The sequence below is a fragment of the Sceloporus undulatus genome, chromosome 5 (genome assembly GCF_019175285.1).
Source record: "Sceloporus undulatus isolate JIND9_A2432 ecotype Alabama chromosome 5, SceUnd_v1.1, whole genome shotgun sequence".
In the NCBI taxonomy this organism is placed as follows: domain Eukaryota; kingdom Metazoa; phylum Chordata; class Lepidosauria; order Squamata; family Phrynosomatidae; genus Sceloporus; species Sceloporus undulatus.
Genome location: NC_056526.1, coordinates 121,597,528 through 121,613,371, shown reverse-complemented (window position 1 = coordinate 121,613,371; position 15,844 = coordinate 121,597,528). Strand labels below are relative to the sequence as shown.

Below are 15,844 nucleotides of genomic sequence, written 5' to 3'. Positions count from 1 at the left end.
TCATTGTAAATTATCTGCACTTAACTATTTTAAAACTGCTTTTTGAAAGGAAAAACCACCGTTACCCCCACCTGAAGAACCTGACAATTTTTCACAAGTGCACACATTATCTCTGAATCAAATCCCTCCAATGGGCATTGTTGGCTTCAGATTTATGAGGGCTCACAGAATCATAGAGTAAGAAGAAGCTGCAAGACCCATCTCATCCAATCCACTATCATGGAGGCATACACAACTGATACACTCTTAAAAGATGCCCACTCAACTTCTATTTAAAGACCTACAAAGAAGCAATCAGTTTATTTCACTATCAAACAGTTCTTATAGTAAGGACATTCTTCCTAATATTTCTTCTAACTTCTCTTGTAACATGAAAGCATTGGTTCATGTTCAAAAATCTTAATGAAATCAAGATATGCTATATCCAGTGCTCCCTTGCTCTATCAAGCTTTTAACTATCAAAAGAGACAAGATTAGTTTGGCATAGCTGGTTTTTGAGAAATCAATGCTAGCTCTTAGTAATCACTGCACTCCTCTCTAAGTGTGTATATACTGACTATTTAATTATCTCTTCTAGAACCTTCCCTGCTACTAATGTCCAGATTACTGGTTGGTAGTTGCTAGGTCCTCTTTTTTCCCTTTTCTGAAGACAAGGACAGCATTTGCCCTCCTACTATTATTTGCCTGAAACTCTACTGTCTTTGGTCCAAATATTTCATGACAGCATAATTTGTAGAGCCAGTTGTTCACTTCCAATATTGTTCTCCCACTTCCTGGGACAGGTCCTTCAACAGGAAGGAGGGATAAAACAACAACCTGTGCCAAAGATTCTTTAGCTTGCTCCCCAGTCAAGGTTGTATGTTGCAGTATCATTTGTTCCAAAATGAATTAGAAAGAAGAGGTAAAAGTTGGTGGCTTTGTTGGGTTGTGTTAGTCTCTCTGTTACATCATGGATTCTTTTTCCTGGAAGAAAGTACATCACTCCGAACATCTTATCAGGCTCACAAACTGTGGTTTCTGTTTCTTTCAACAAAGAATAACTTACTAAAACCACAAGTCTCTTCCTCTTCTGAAAACTGACAGGTGTCCTTCCATTCACTGAATCCTCCATGTCTTCTAAGAGGCTATTGTCCTCTTATGCCTTATAATCACTGATTAAGGGGGAAGCTTGGAATCAATTATTTAGCTCCAAACTTGAAACATGGTTCTTGACCATTCTGCATTTATATGTCACATTCTTCCAAATAAATCAGCCTCCTGTGTTTTGGAATCACCCTCAGCAAAGCATCTCATTCCAAGGGAGTCTACTCCACTCTTTCCAAAAAAGGTCCATCATCTCTAATAAGTCAGTGTAGATACATGGGCCTCATGCTGCTGCATGTTCTCTTCCAACAAGGCAACTGCTTTGCAAGTATAGCTTTGTAGGTCCTCTGGCAAGAAAACATAGTACAGATGTTGCAAGTCACTGCAACAACTCTGTCACTATCCATGCTTGTCAACCTGTACAAACAGCAGCACAGCTTTCCAGGCCTCTCCCTCAAAGTCCCCCACAAATACCCAGAAAAAAACGAGAGTGAGCCTGTTTTGCTCCTCTTATTTGCTGAGCTCCAAAGACTGAGGCAGCTGCCATATAGAGCTAGTGGCTGCTAGCTCCACACCCAACCAAGTTAGTTACTGAGTAGAAACCCTACTCCTTAAGAAAATGTGCTCAGTGATAGCACATGGTTTCAAACCAACAAAAATACCCACACAAGTCTCTGAGCAGCACAGCCAAACAATCTCTCAGACCCAAAAAACACAAGCTCAACTTCTCCTATCTCCTCAAACACTATTGTTCCTCACCTTCTTTCTCATCAATGCTAACAACTTCCTATTTGACAGACAGAAAGCCAGGTAACAGTGTTGTAGATGTTATTAAGCAGGCAATAACATCTACTGCTGTCTACATGAGAGTGAGATGAAGGTGAGCAATGAACATGAGAAACACACCCAATGCATAGATATAGGATGAGGGACACCTAGCTTAAGAAGACTACATGTGAAAGGGATCTAGGAGTCCAAGTAGACCACAAGTTGAACATGAGTCAACAGTGTGATGAGGCAGCTAAAAAGGCCAATGCAATTTTAGGCTGCATCAATAGAAGTATAGTATCTAGATCAAGACACGGAACAATGGTTGCATGCTACAGGAAAAGAGATTCCACCTCAACATTAGGAGGAACTTTCTGACAGTAAAGACTGCTCAACAGTGGAACACACTCCTTCAAAGTTTATTGGAGACTCCTTCCTTAGAGGTCTTTAAAGAGAGGCTGGATGGCCATATGTCAGGGATGCTTTGATTGAGATTTCCTGCATGGCAGAGGGTTGGACTGGATGGCCCTTGTAGTCTCTTACAACTCTACGATTCTATGTTAGTAGGACCCAGCAAAGTGGTGGGGCCTGAGCAGCTGACTGACCAAGCATTGGTGCCAACTATTGCCGCTACTGTTGCTTATCATTTAATACTGTTTTGGACACAAAAAACATTAAAAACTAACTTGTTTCTGAAGTTTCAAGCAAAATTTTCAAATATATGTGATGCAACCAGTGCCCTAAATATATACTACCACAAACCCATCCAATTCAGCTACAATATATAATTAATTTAAAAACAAACAAACAAACGAAAAGTAAGGTTATACTGGTAGACAAGATTTCTTACACAGAGCTGTATCTGCTGCCTATCCGTCCAAGTAATAGTATGAAATACACTGTTTACAAGTTAGCATTCAAACACTAGAAAATGTATACAGTCAGCCCTTTGTATCCACAAGGGTTCTGTTTCAGATCCCACCCAAGGATACAAAACATAGCTGAACATCATGTCCTATTACACTCTGTGCATGCGCTGCCATTGAGGATAATGGGGCAGGGCCAACCATGGATGCTCTTATCCATGAATGGCTAGCCTGCTGATATGGAGGGCCAACTGTACATAATAGTGTAAGGGGAATATAAATAATCTTCTGCTTTAGCTAACACATGCAAATGAAATCATGTTGCTTCCCTTTCTGAACATATTTAAATTACCTATCTTCAGTAATATGTTGAATCAGGTGCTTAATGATTCTGTCATGTTCCTCCCTTCTCCATCTGACTACTAACTTCCTGGGTTTTTGTAAAACCATGCTTCAGCACTAATTCTCAATGAGCAAACTTTGGAAACTGGGATCAAAACTTGGTTTAATCTTAGTCTGAGAGAACTGTGCAAATCACAGCTTCCTGGTTCTGATGCTACAGCAAACAATGGTTTGCCAAATATTAGGAAATTAATTACTCATCCACTGAAACATTTGCTCATATCCAGTCCTGGCATAAGCAACAACCCACTTTGGCAAGTTGGGTGTCCCAGTAAACTATGTCCCTCTGTTTTTGGTTTTTGACTATAGCATTTATTTATTTACATAATTTATTTTGGTGGATACAAGTCACAGTGACCTAACACATCGCCTTCAGGCTTGGGGAACCCTAAACAGTAACATCGTAACAACACTTTAATTTAAAAAGCCAACTTCAAGGCCCATTATTTGCATTTGGTTTGTTTCAAAGATCATCTAGCTTAATGACAACATGAGGTTAATAAAAACAGATGTGAAAGCTTCTGATCTCTTCTACATGCCTGAACAAGAAAGGAAAAAGGAAACACTAAAGTCTAAGACTCATGGCAGCCTTATTTGTGCCTAACTAGTTCAGATGCATTAAACTCAATCTTATAAATGTCCATATTACTTTCACTGACTATTTAAAACTGTGATAAACTGTCTTTCATTTTTTTCAGGTAGCATTATTTTATATACATCTGCACTTCAGTTATGTGTAGCTTTCCAGTCTGAATCGTAGAAAAGGCAACATGAGAGGAAGGTGGCAAGCATTTATGCAGCTCAATTTTTATAAAGGGTGCCGGTGACACAGTGTCCTTTTTTTTCTGTACAGCTGTATGAAAATATGAAGGTCCAACTGACCTGTTTGATGGGATTCCTGTCTTGAATAAGGGTGGGGGAGATGTAAAGTCAGGTTTGGTTGGTGGAAGTGATATTTCTTTCTCCATGTTTCCAGTTCTGCCCTGCTGCACCTTCAGAATAAATTGTTTTCATTAGCATTCTCTCATCTAGACTAAAGGGTAATTCCCAAGAAAATATTGGGGGGGGGGGGAGATGAAACCTACAATTTCTAAAGGAGTATGACTATTCATCTTACACAGGAATATTGTTCCCTGGTTCCAAAGTTCATGACATCAAATAATCCACTAGGTGTACCCAGCACAAGAACACACAGTAGCTCTCTGAATCCCCAAAAAGGGTTCTATTTTGCTGCAGCCAACATAACATTTTCAACAATCCATAATTTTTCAGTGTGGAAGATGGACAAAAACTAAAAATGATTATACAGTGAACTTATAAAGAGTTCTAACAATCAGGAAAGAGCAAGTCATATCGTTTCTACTTTTGAAAAGTTTCATTGTGTCATCAAAGGCAAAGTGGAACTGCCATAATAGTCATTATTAAATCTGACCATCACCTTTTGAGATTATGGCCGGTACAGACAGACAAGAAGGGGCAGTGAGATGCCACCCCTTTCTGCCCCAGAACAGTGCTGCAGCAAATTCATGCAGTGGCACCAATCCAGCCTCCACAGAGCACAAAAAGGAACCGTTTTATCCAGCTCCTTTTGGCCCGAAAAGAAGGTGGCCACAGATACTGCCGTAAGGGGGGGGGGGGGGGCTGGATGATGCCCCTTTGGCACAGCACTGTTTGGGTGCTGCATCAAAGGGATGTCATCATAGCATGCACCGTCTGAAAGGCTGCGTGCCAAGATGGTGCGATGGGCAGCACAGGAAGGGCTCTGAAGGTAGCCCTCACCCCGCCTGCAGGATGGGGCTTTTTGCCTGTCTGTACCAGGCCTATGATGGTAGTTGGCCGCATGAGAGAGGCCATAAAACGTCATAGTTAAGCAATGATGGAAAAATCCTGATGTCTTCATGAAATTGTCTTGTATGCTGAATCATTAACATTTTTTTAAAAAAAATCAGCTTTTCATTTGCTAAGAAAATTCCTCCTCATGTGAAACAAAGGAATAGCTTACTGTTCTTAGATAAACCAGTGATAAAACCCTTCATATAACAGACAAGGTTACAGTTAGCAAATTTCCTGAGGCAAGAAAAAGTACCACCAAGGTAATGATGCTGGGGGAACACTCCCAATGCTGTACAACTACTTTCAACTGTTTACACTGCAAATTAAGGCAGGAAGAGGCAGAACTCAGTGGTATATATGCTCAGAATAAGACTTTCACAGTTAAAGTATGTGTAGTCTTCACAATCTCACCAATTAACACTGATGACAAACAACACTTGTCTAGATAATTGCACCATGGAATTGGTTCAGGGATCCCTCATATCTGTTCATATACACTTTAGTGGTCAGGGTTCTGGACTGGAATACAGGGAAGTAATTTTCTGAATTATGGAATTTGTTAGGTGGCCTTGAGCAAGGCACCATTGCTCAGAATGACTTTAAGGTTTAAATGCGATACTGAGCCCGATAGAAGTGTATGATTTAAAAAAAAAACATATTACAGGGAATGAATTAGGAGAACCAAACTTCAAATTATCATCATCATGACATCAGTTTAGTCTACATTTTGCTTCAAATAGTTGTCATGTATCCAATATATTAGAAAGGTTAGCTGATGGCTTCCTATCCAAAATTTCTGCATCTACAACTGTTTATTATGCACAATTAACATAGAGGCTATACATTGATTGAGTCACTACATTTACATCTCTCCATAATCTTAATTATACAAGACTAATATAGCATCATTCACTACAAAAGGGAGAAAGAAAAAATTAAGCCAATTCATATAACAGTGTATGATTCAAAGTAAACCAGTAAGTCCCCTGACCCTGACAAAAAATAAGTTCATAATGTTTCAAGTTTCACTAGAAGTCCTGCCTACTGGAGTGATGAGGAAGAACAACCCACTTCCGGATGCTTTCCTTCCATCACTGGAAAAGCAATGAACTTCTATGTATCGTTCATGCTAAGTTTTACCACACCGCTCTTGCATCTGTTTTAAAAAGAAAAGGACTAAGACTAAGGAAGGGAATTCATGTCTGGTTAGCAAGGCAGAAAAAAAAACTGGACAGGAGGGGATGGAGTTTCAATGGTCACAATGGAAAGAACTCAAAACCCCGCCTCATCAGATGGTGTGGAATAACCCACAAGTGAGTGGATTATTTCTCCATGCCATTTTGGGAATATACTGATTCCTCAGCAAGTCTCCACCCATCTTCTTTCACTATATAAATAAGAGCATATATTCCCTTGATGCAAAGCTTTTACTTGGGCCAATGCCAATGATGCTCATATCTTAACAGGTGCCCTTCATCCACCATGAAGCAAGTGATTCTTCCCCTTCCCTCAGTTCTCCATATACCAGAGATGAGAAGATTCTTTCACTTCATGAAAGGAAAGAATTAAACATTATCACTGTCCTTTGGCATTCCTGCTTCTAATACCTCTAAGGCCCACTAGAAAGTCAAAGTTCATGTTTCCCTGGCCTTCTAAATGCTTCTATTCCTCTGTCCCTCATGCCTATCAAAGATGAAAGGTCACCAACAATCAGAGATGGCTGTCCAACCATGGCCATGATATGTGGCTGCTTTGTCCTTGCATGTCAATTTTATGATGCAAATGAGGGAACAGATTGTTCCAGCCATCAGACAATTGCCTAGAAAGAAGGTGGACTTTCAAGTATATAAAAATCAGCCATTCATGATTTAGGTCAGAGAAAGAAAGAGACATCATTTCAAACAGTTCTAATTATATTCTGATGTATTTTGTTACTTGAATACTACACAGAAAAAAAGATACACTGAACATCAACATTTTTGTGAAGTTGCAATTCATCTTAAAGGATGCAGCATACAAGACCGTAAACAACTGCCAGAGCAATCATTAGTACATTAGGCCATCAAGTCACAGGCTTTTAGCAGCAAAGGTAAAACACAAAATTCTGCATGCACAAAATGTGAAGAATACATTTTAAAAACTTGGAAAAATAACTATGTCCACTTGTGTTTACACTGAAATCTTGGAAGTGGTATGGCAAACAGTAATTAGAGTGACTAAGGAAAGTTTACCAACATTCACCTTAAAAAGATTGTATGTGCCATCTGGAATCTCTGTCCCTGGTGTTACTTCGATAGCAATGTCTTCGGCCTAAGTTAAATAACACATTGCCCATTAAAACACCACATTATGGACTGATGGGCTACAGTACAACTAACAACAGGTTACAAGCTGATTGTAGCTTGGTGGTTCCACACTATTAACACAAAGGCCAACAAAGAAATGGAGTGCAGTTGCTGGATGACAGGAATAGGAAGGAAGGGTATGAACTTTTGAACCACACAAAGGCTTCTAACACTCACTTTGGATACAACACTATTTCAACTTTAGAAGGAAATGTACTTCTGTAATCTGGTAACCAGTGATTCTATTCATTACCGTAATTTTATTTGTAGTTGAGGTAACAGGTAAAATTTCAAGTCCCATTCGTATCCTCTTTTGTTTTTCACAGTATGCTTTCCAGGTGTCTTCATTAAATCCATAATTGAAATAATCTGAGAGATCAGCACCTTAAGAGGGGGAACCAAACATTCTACAAGTTAAATGCAACTGGGATAGGAGAAGGGAAAAGAATCCAGTCCACCACCAAGTTTCCTAGCTGCTGATTTTAGAAGTGAAAAACAGCTGATGAACTATTCTAAAAAGTATAGGACATTCTACTGCTTTAGTTCCTATAGCCACTAGTAACAATAAGGTGCTCATGTTCAAAGGGCAAAACCACTTGGCCAAGCACTACTTGTTAAACAAAAATAGCAATAAACCAGAATTTTTTCCAATAGTAAATCAAAAAGGACTTTTAAGTTCTTTAGGTGTTGTACTTTTTATTTCTGTATTTTTAATCATCATTAATTCAACTGTGTTTTAATAATATCATTTCAGTGGAGTGAAGCAGACGGGTAGCAAGGAGCAGCCTCTGGCCCCTCCAGCCATGATCAGCCCAGGACCGCACAGCCTGAATTAAATTCACTCTTGGAAAGGGTAGACACAGCCTTGCCATGGCCTCAGGTCACTTTGGGGGCTTGCATCATCTAAATGTCATGCCCCCAAAGTGGCCAGAAGCTGCTTTATTTGGCCCATCTATTTTGAGCCTTTGTTTCAGTATTACAATGTATGGCCAGAATTCAGAATCACATGGTTGTCTAAACTAAGAGTTATGCATCCATAAATTATCTGTATCCATTGTCCATACATAATCACGATCATGGCACTAACACAATGATCTTAACTGTCCCCCCACCCTTTTTACTGGACATCAGCTGCACTAAGAGAACGAGGTCTCTTTTGCTGGTGATCAGGGTACAACTAGATGAAGTTGTGAAAATCAGAAGAAGGACCCTTGTCACACTTTTATATTGTTACCTTGCTGACTGGCAAGAGAAGGGTAGAAATATCACCCATTTGCATCCAAATGTCACCAATTTGCTAGGAGGACAGAACTCCTTCCACAAGTGCAGCTGAAGCCCAGTATGGTAGATTTGGGTAGTTTGAGTGAGTCACTACTTAGTTATACATATAATTAAGTTGCATATATGTAACTAATTACTTGTAACTAGTTGTGCATGCTAAATTAGCCCACAGAGAATTATGGCCAGTATTTTAATATGCCATAAAAACAACAACTTTTAAATAACAATTTTAGTCCTGATACATACTATAATTCTTTATTTCTATACAGATATACTTGTGCTATTTTATTTGCTGTTTTTGTGTGCCATTTTTAATACCACTTTTGGGACACTAGCAGGATATTGTGATTGTGTGTGTTTGTGTGTGTGTGTGTAATCAAAGCTGTTCGGAAGTTAATCAGCTGTTGGGAAAATTGTAAAAAGTGTAGCGGCAAATTGTCAAAGCAAAATTAAACTATCTCATTAATATATAACCTTCATTTATTTACGGGGACTAGTGATACAGCTTCTCAACCATATGTCTGTGTTCATATTATTTTCTGCAGTAGTGAACATTGCACCAGTCAAATAAGGGCTTGATTTCTCATTTACTACAAAGAAAGGCTACATTTCTGATTAACTATTCAATTTTCTACTGTGATATAAAATTCAGTGCAAAATGCCTTACCTGGTTTTCTCCAAGGTTTATCCTCAAAGGAATCCAAATCAACTTCTAATAGTGGAACACCATTAATGCTTCCTGGTGCATCAAGATCAACACCTTTGACTTTTGCTCCTAACAAGAAGTGATAATATATTAATAATATATTGATTTTGAGTGTATCCAAGAAGTCATATTATTAAGAATTCCAAAGTTAAGCCCTCGGTATCCACGGGGGATCCATTCCAGACTGCCCCCCTCCACAGATACCAAAATCTGCAGATGCTCAAGTCCTATTTTCCCTAATGGTGGCATGGCCACGTGGCTGCCCCGCCATTAGGGACATCTACACTGAACTCCTCCCTCCACCTTCCCTCTTCCTTCCTTCCTAGCTTTCTCTCTCCCTTCCTTTCCTACATCTCTCCCTCTTCCTTCCTTCCTCTCTCTCCAAGGCATCTGCCCCAAGCTTGGCTTCAGGGGTGGTTCAGAGGCAGAGGCTAGAGCACTGTTCTCCAGAAGGAGCCGAGGCTGGGTCTTGGGGACCCCTCCCTCACACCCAAACCCAACACCTGGGACAGAACCTCAAGGCTCAGAGACCCAAGCCCCAGCTTCCTCTGGGTGACAGAGCTCCAGCCTCTGCCTCTGAGCTACCCACTGTTAGGATGTTCAGGCCCTTCTCTGCTGAGAAAGGAAGAGGAGGGTTTTCAGTGCAATTGTCCCCAATGGCAGCATGGCTGCATGCACGTGCTGCTACTGGTGACAACGCAGGCTTGCCAGCCACAGATGCTTAAATCCTCAGATACTGAGGTCCCACTGTGTAAGAAACAGTGACCTATCCAGCTACCACAAAGAAAAAAGAAAAACATTAAGAGTAACATGAAGTAACTTGCATATAATTTTAACTGAACGTTTAATAATAAACATTAGATTGCTGAAAAGGATCAGTGGAGATCTCAGATATGACTTTCAGTAGGGCACTAGCTGCACCTCTCAAAATAGCTTATTTGTTGCAAGACTCATTCCTGTGAGGATAGAATTACAATTTGCCTTGTACTCTTATGAGACTCAAAAGGATAAAATAAGCATTTTCAGCATCAGAAATAAAAAAATAAATCATGGGTAAACATATGATCATTTTTCCAATTCTTTTTCTGTTGCACTGCCATGAATGGGATATTCATTACAAACTGCTGCATGTTTTGTTTTGTTTTTTGTTCATGGGATCACAGAAGATGCTTACCAGAAGATCCATAAGATCGTCCTCCTGCCTTAATATTGAGATTCACAGGTGCTGCTCCATATCTAAAAATTAACATTCGTACATTAAACGGAGAAAAAGACATCAGCTTCAATTTCTTGCTACTATTTAATGCTTCTTGTGCATATAGGAAATAAAATCTAAAGTCTTAAAAACGGCATTATGTATTTCAAAATAAGAACACACAGCATTTGAGGAACCCAGTGGCATCAGAGTACCTGCTCAAAACTACCTTAACAATGATTACTGATCGAGATATTACATTTGAAAGCTTTATTGTGTGTAATTATTTGAATTTTTAAAAACTATTAACTTGGAAAAATGTGATATCTACAAAGAAGATTCCATTTGGCATTGTGTATGTCTCCTCTTATAACAGGTTGATAAAAAGGCACACGTAAGTGGTTAGTCCCTTCCCAATGTTGGGTTCCCATGTTCTGTTGGACAGCATCCCTGTTCACCAATCCAATTTGGCAGGGATGATAGGAGTTAGTTTGACATATCCTGAGGCAAGAGGATGGGAAAGTCTGGAGTCCATTTGTCTAGATAAACCTGTACAGATAACCAAAAAGATGAAAATAGAGAAACTGGATCCACTACCTCACAACCCACTTCCAACACACATTTTTCTTTGCCTGAAAGCAACTATTACCTCAACACTAGTTGAATCATTACCATTGTACTTTGAAACTCAAATGTTTCACCAGCATGCAACTTACCCATATTGTGGAGCTCCTGTTTTTATATCTCCTATAGTGACCTGCACATCATCCTCATCATCATCACTGTCACTGTCACTATCATCTTCAGCCTCTGTCACTTTCTACAAAGCAAAGATAATTATTAGGAATTGAATGGAATAATGTGACTACCAAGATCAAATTAATATTCACTGGCAAGATCAAATTTGAGGGGAAAAGCTATTTTTTATAATTTTGTGTTATGCTTTTAATATTTTGGTTAGCATATATAGCTCTTAAGACAATTAAAATATAAAAATTTAAGCAGAATTAATTATTTGAGATAAAACATAAGTATTTAAAAAACTAAGAAAAAACATACATGTGGCTAGCTTGACCATGCCAGGTTTTCTATATAATACATACATATAAAGGGTGGGAATTAACTCTCAGCATTCCTTACCACTGAGACTAGGATTGTTGGGAAATGTAGTCCAACAATATCTTGAAGGTCAAATTATTCTTCTCATTGACACAGAGTCTGTATGAACCATATTGTTATACCACTTCAGTCAATTGGGACTTTGTCACAGACTTACGATAGGTATGGAAAGAAACCTTCATTGTACAATAGCCTCACTTCTTACATTAGCACTATATATCGCTTATGTTACCTACTTTAAGTAAATACATAAAGAGGGAAGGGGTAGGGGTAGCCTTGCTCCTTTCCATTATCACTTTTCACTTGTGTAAAGTGACAATCTGAACAAGAGGACTTCTTCTTTATGTGTGAGGATGCATTCCCTTCATCTCATATCAATGTAGAGAACTGCCTGAACAGAGATGTTACAAAACTAGTGAACAGCATAAAGAATTGGGGCGAGGGGGGGAAGGAGACACAAATCTCAAGATATGATCATAATATCTGATGAATAAATTAGAGGGAATCAACAAAATTTGCTACAGAAATTCCACTAGAAAGTTTCTAACCATGTAGTTTATAAAATCATTACACAAGTTATTTATATGAAATCAATAACTGAAACGATTCCTAGTTTCAATTTTAATCTTTTCCTTTGTTTTAATTAGGTATAATAGTTCACAGAACAGGTATGGTACAATCACAAAGCACAAAAGAAACTCAAACTATTATTTATTTATTAAAAGTATTTATCACTTATCTTGGCTTTCTTCACAAGGCAATTCAAAACAAATAAAAATTATTTAGTAACATGAAAACACCTCTACAATGAAACTTTCAAAAACCAATATGCATTAAGAACAGATTAAAACAATCCCTAAAACAATCCCAAAAGTCAATCCTAAAACTGATTTTTAAGGACCAAAGTTCACAAAGAACAATACACAGCAGACATTTTTTGTGGGGCAGATGTAATTTTAGGAGACTCATCTGAACACAGTACGGGTACAGAAAAGTAGTTCTTTGCCCCATACAAAACCATGTCCCTGTTTTAAACTGCATCCTAACACATTGCTTTCCCCATTTTAAGCATTTTAAACACAAATATGTAGAACTTGATGCAGAGGGGAGAAAAGCAACAGAGGAAGTAATATAAATGGACCAGAAACATATCGCTCAAGCAGATAAATGGCTTGGAGCCGCTCCAGTCACAAGCAAGCACTGATCAGCATGGGACTGCAGCAACCAGATGCTATGGCCCTGAGACTGGCTGCTGCCACATTCTGGAACAGCACTTTTTGCCTGTCTGTTTCGGGCCAAAGTTACATTTGAGCACACCTGTTCCCCATTCTAACCTGATCTCTTATCTTACTGCAGTTCTTCAAAACAAACAGGTATAGGTGTTATGTTATATACATTGCTATGTAATCTGCAGTTTTACATTTTCAGAGGTTTGGTTTTGTTGTTTTTTTAAAATTATACAACATTCGGTAGCATAACACAAATCAGACAGTGAAACCAAATTTATACAACTGGACGAGACCAAACTAAAATGTTTTTTTCTCTTACTAAATTTATCACTAATTATTATTTTAAATCTATCATGATATTATCTCTATTTGTTTTAAAATGATGTATGAATCATTTATGAACTGAATGCCAGAAACATTCTTCTCTCTGAAATTGAGAACCATAGTAGAGAGGAGAAAAATGGAGCAGAAAAGGGCAGCTGTCTGAGTCTATAGGCTTTGAAGGCTAAATGTAATTTCACAAAACAATCTTTAAAGATCATTTATCATCTTGCTTAACTGAATACAGACACTAAAGATTATCAACTGTGAAGAGGGACACTGACTAAAGTCCATTAGTTATCACAAAAATTTTGCTGAAAACCGAAGAATATGCAATCATTTTGTGAAATGTTTGTTTTTATTACTATTACCGTTTTCACTACACCATTCTCAGTGGCTGCTTCTTCTTCATTTCCAGAAGGGGGTTGAGCACTTAAAAATAAAAAATAAAATTAAACCATTACTGGATGTTGTCTGTATCACATACAAGTCTAGACATTTTAATAAAAACCTTGACCCAAAAAGGCTTTGTCAACTTATCAACAAGTCAATGTAAATACTGTATTTTAACTCTTCCCCATCTCTGTGGTGAAAGATAAGAGCTTAGTCCATCCTGGGAACACCTAAAAGAAGCACCAACCATCTCTACTCTTTCCACAATGGTGCCACTTCTGGCCATTTTGAATGCTTGAGTGATAAAATGGCAGTGGTGGCACTTCTTTGATGCTTCCCTATAAAGGACTGGAGAGTGGAACTGGGATTAGAAGGATCTGAATAAGACATTCCTGTATGAAGAAAGTAAGCCTTGTCCTTTACATCCTTTGTTACATGCCCCTAAGCTTTTCCTTGACTTATCCACAAGTCACATCAAAATCTAGTATTTTGCCCCCAAAATCTGCCCTTGACTTATAGATGAGGTCAACATATAGTCAAGTATACATGGTAGACTGGATTAAATTAAAACTACATATGTCTTATATATAAATTATTGCATTTTTGTTGGACAAAAAGATAATCTCAGCAGAACTACCCTTTATGGAAACTAAGGGGGTATGTACAGACCGGCACTTTATGCCAGCCTGAACCCGAACTAGGGCTAGATAGGGCTGAGTGTTCACACGCTCCCAACCCTACCGTGCACCTGTCCAGACTGTGCATGCCATGATGATGCCTCCTGCGCGCAGCACCCAAATGGCGCTGGCCGGAACAGGCGTCATGATGGCGCACGAGCGCACCAATGACACCACTTCCAGGAAGCTGCTCAGAGCAGCTTCTTTTGGAACACAGATTGGTGCCGCAGCACGCGGCTGCTGCAGCACCAATTCAGGGCATACAGGGGCAGCCTTTAGCTGCCCGTCTGTATAGCCTCCTAAGACAATAACTGAGTAATCAAATAGAATTGTGGCACAATTATTCCATTTTGGCTTCTGAGAGGCAATGAAAATTACGTGTTGTGTTACATTTTTACTATTCAGCTTTCAGGAGAAAAATGATCTGGATCATTAATTACTAGACAGAGCTTCCCTTTATTTATCACAGAAATGTGTCACTCACTAGTGTATAGCCTGCTATTCATAACTGACTCAATGTTGGAAAATACCGTATACATTTTAATTGTAATACAAGTGAATTATTCTTACAATAAAAAAAAATACTGTATATGCTAGCTAGATCCCTAGGAATACCAAAACGTTTTAATCAGACAAACATTATGTAGTCCACTTAATTCCTCAAATTTTGAATCCCTAGAAGACCATCCCATAAACAGATCCTATCATCACAAATGAAACAAAAATTATCAGACTTTTAAACAGCTTCTATAAAAGAGCCACCATGCTTGTTCATATTTATAATGCTTTCTTATTTAGATGCATTTTAAAATGCAATCAGGAACACCTTCTAAAACAACAAGCTTGGAAAGATCAATATGACTACAATTTGGGCACAGTAACCCACTCTAAAGGCATGAGATCCCATCTGATCCTAGATGCCAAACAGGGTCAGCCCTGGTTAGTACTTGGATGGAAGACCACCAACAAATACCAGGTGCTATAGGGTGTATTTCAGATGAAGGGACTGGCAGAACCATCTCTTGAGCATTTCTTGTCTAGGAAAATCCTATGAAATTCAGGGGGTCACCATAAGTCAACAAGTGATTCAAAGGCCCATACACACAGCCTTGTGAAAAGCTCTGCTGGAGAAAAGTTCTCCTGGGGTATGTATTCAAACAGATGCCAAATAAAGGTCATATGTATGTACTCAGCAAAAGCAAAGCTACCTTATGTTTTTATCAATTAGGTGAGACATTCAGCTATAAACATTACATCTGTTCCATATCAAGATAACACTTCAAAGTTATACAGTGGTACCCCGGGATACGAATTGATCGCGTTATGAAATTTCCGGGATACGAAAAAAATAGATAGGAAAAAACTGTTCCGGGTTACGATGTTTTTTTCGGGTTACGATTTTTTTTTCGGCGCGAAATTCAAACCGCAAAGCGCGGCTAGCGGCTTTCCAGCGCTAGCCGCTAGCCTTTTCGGGTTGCGAAATTACTCGGGTTACGAACGGAGCCGCGGAACGAATTAATTTCGTAACCCGAGGGACTACTGTAAATGGAAACTTAGTACAATAATTTGCTATCAACACATTTCACAGTCAATGGTACAAAGACTGGCAAGTGACAGAATACCAAC

At 38.8% G+C, this 15,844-nt stretch overlaps 1 protein-coding gene across 11 annotated transcripts in view; it reads right to left on the bottom strand.

Moving 5' to 3' along the window:
• Positions 1–15,844, bottom strand: part of FIP1L1 (factor interacting with PAPOLA and CPSF1) — a 48,183-nt gene that overhangs the window by 30,542 nt on the left and 1,797 nt on the right. For 6 of the 11 annotated variants that reach the window (XM_042467547.1, XM_042467543.1, XM_042467545.1 and 3 more), the window contains exons 3-9: positions 13,520–13,580; positions 11,196–11,299; positions 10,459–10,520; positions 9,246–9,353; positions 7,551–7,681; positions 7,194–7,262; positions 4,002–4,111 (exon numbers count right to left, since the gene is read on the bottom strand). In XM_042467547.1, coding sequence (XP_042323481.1) covers positions 4,002–4,111; positions 7,194–7,262; positions 7,551–7,681; positions 9,246–9,353; positions 10,459–10,520; positions 11,196–11,299; positions 13,520–13,580 — 645 coding nt within the window. The remainder of the gene's footprint in view (positions 1–4,001; positions 4,112–7,193; positions 7,263–7,550; positions 7,682–9,245; positions 9,354–10,458; positions 10,521–11,195; positions 11,300–13,519; positions 13,581–15,844) is intronic. The other 5 variants (XM_042467549.1, XM_042467553.1, XM_042467548.1 and 2 more) reach the window with 2 other exon arrangements.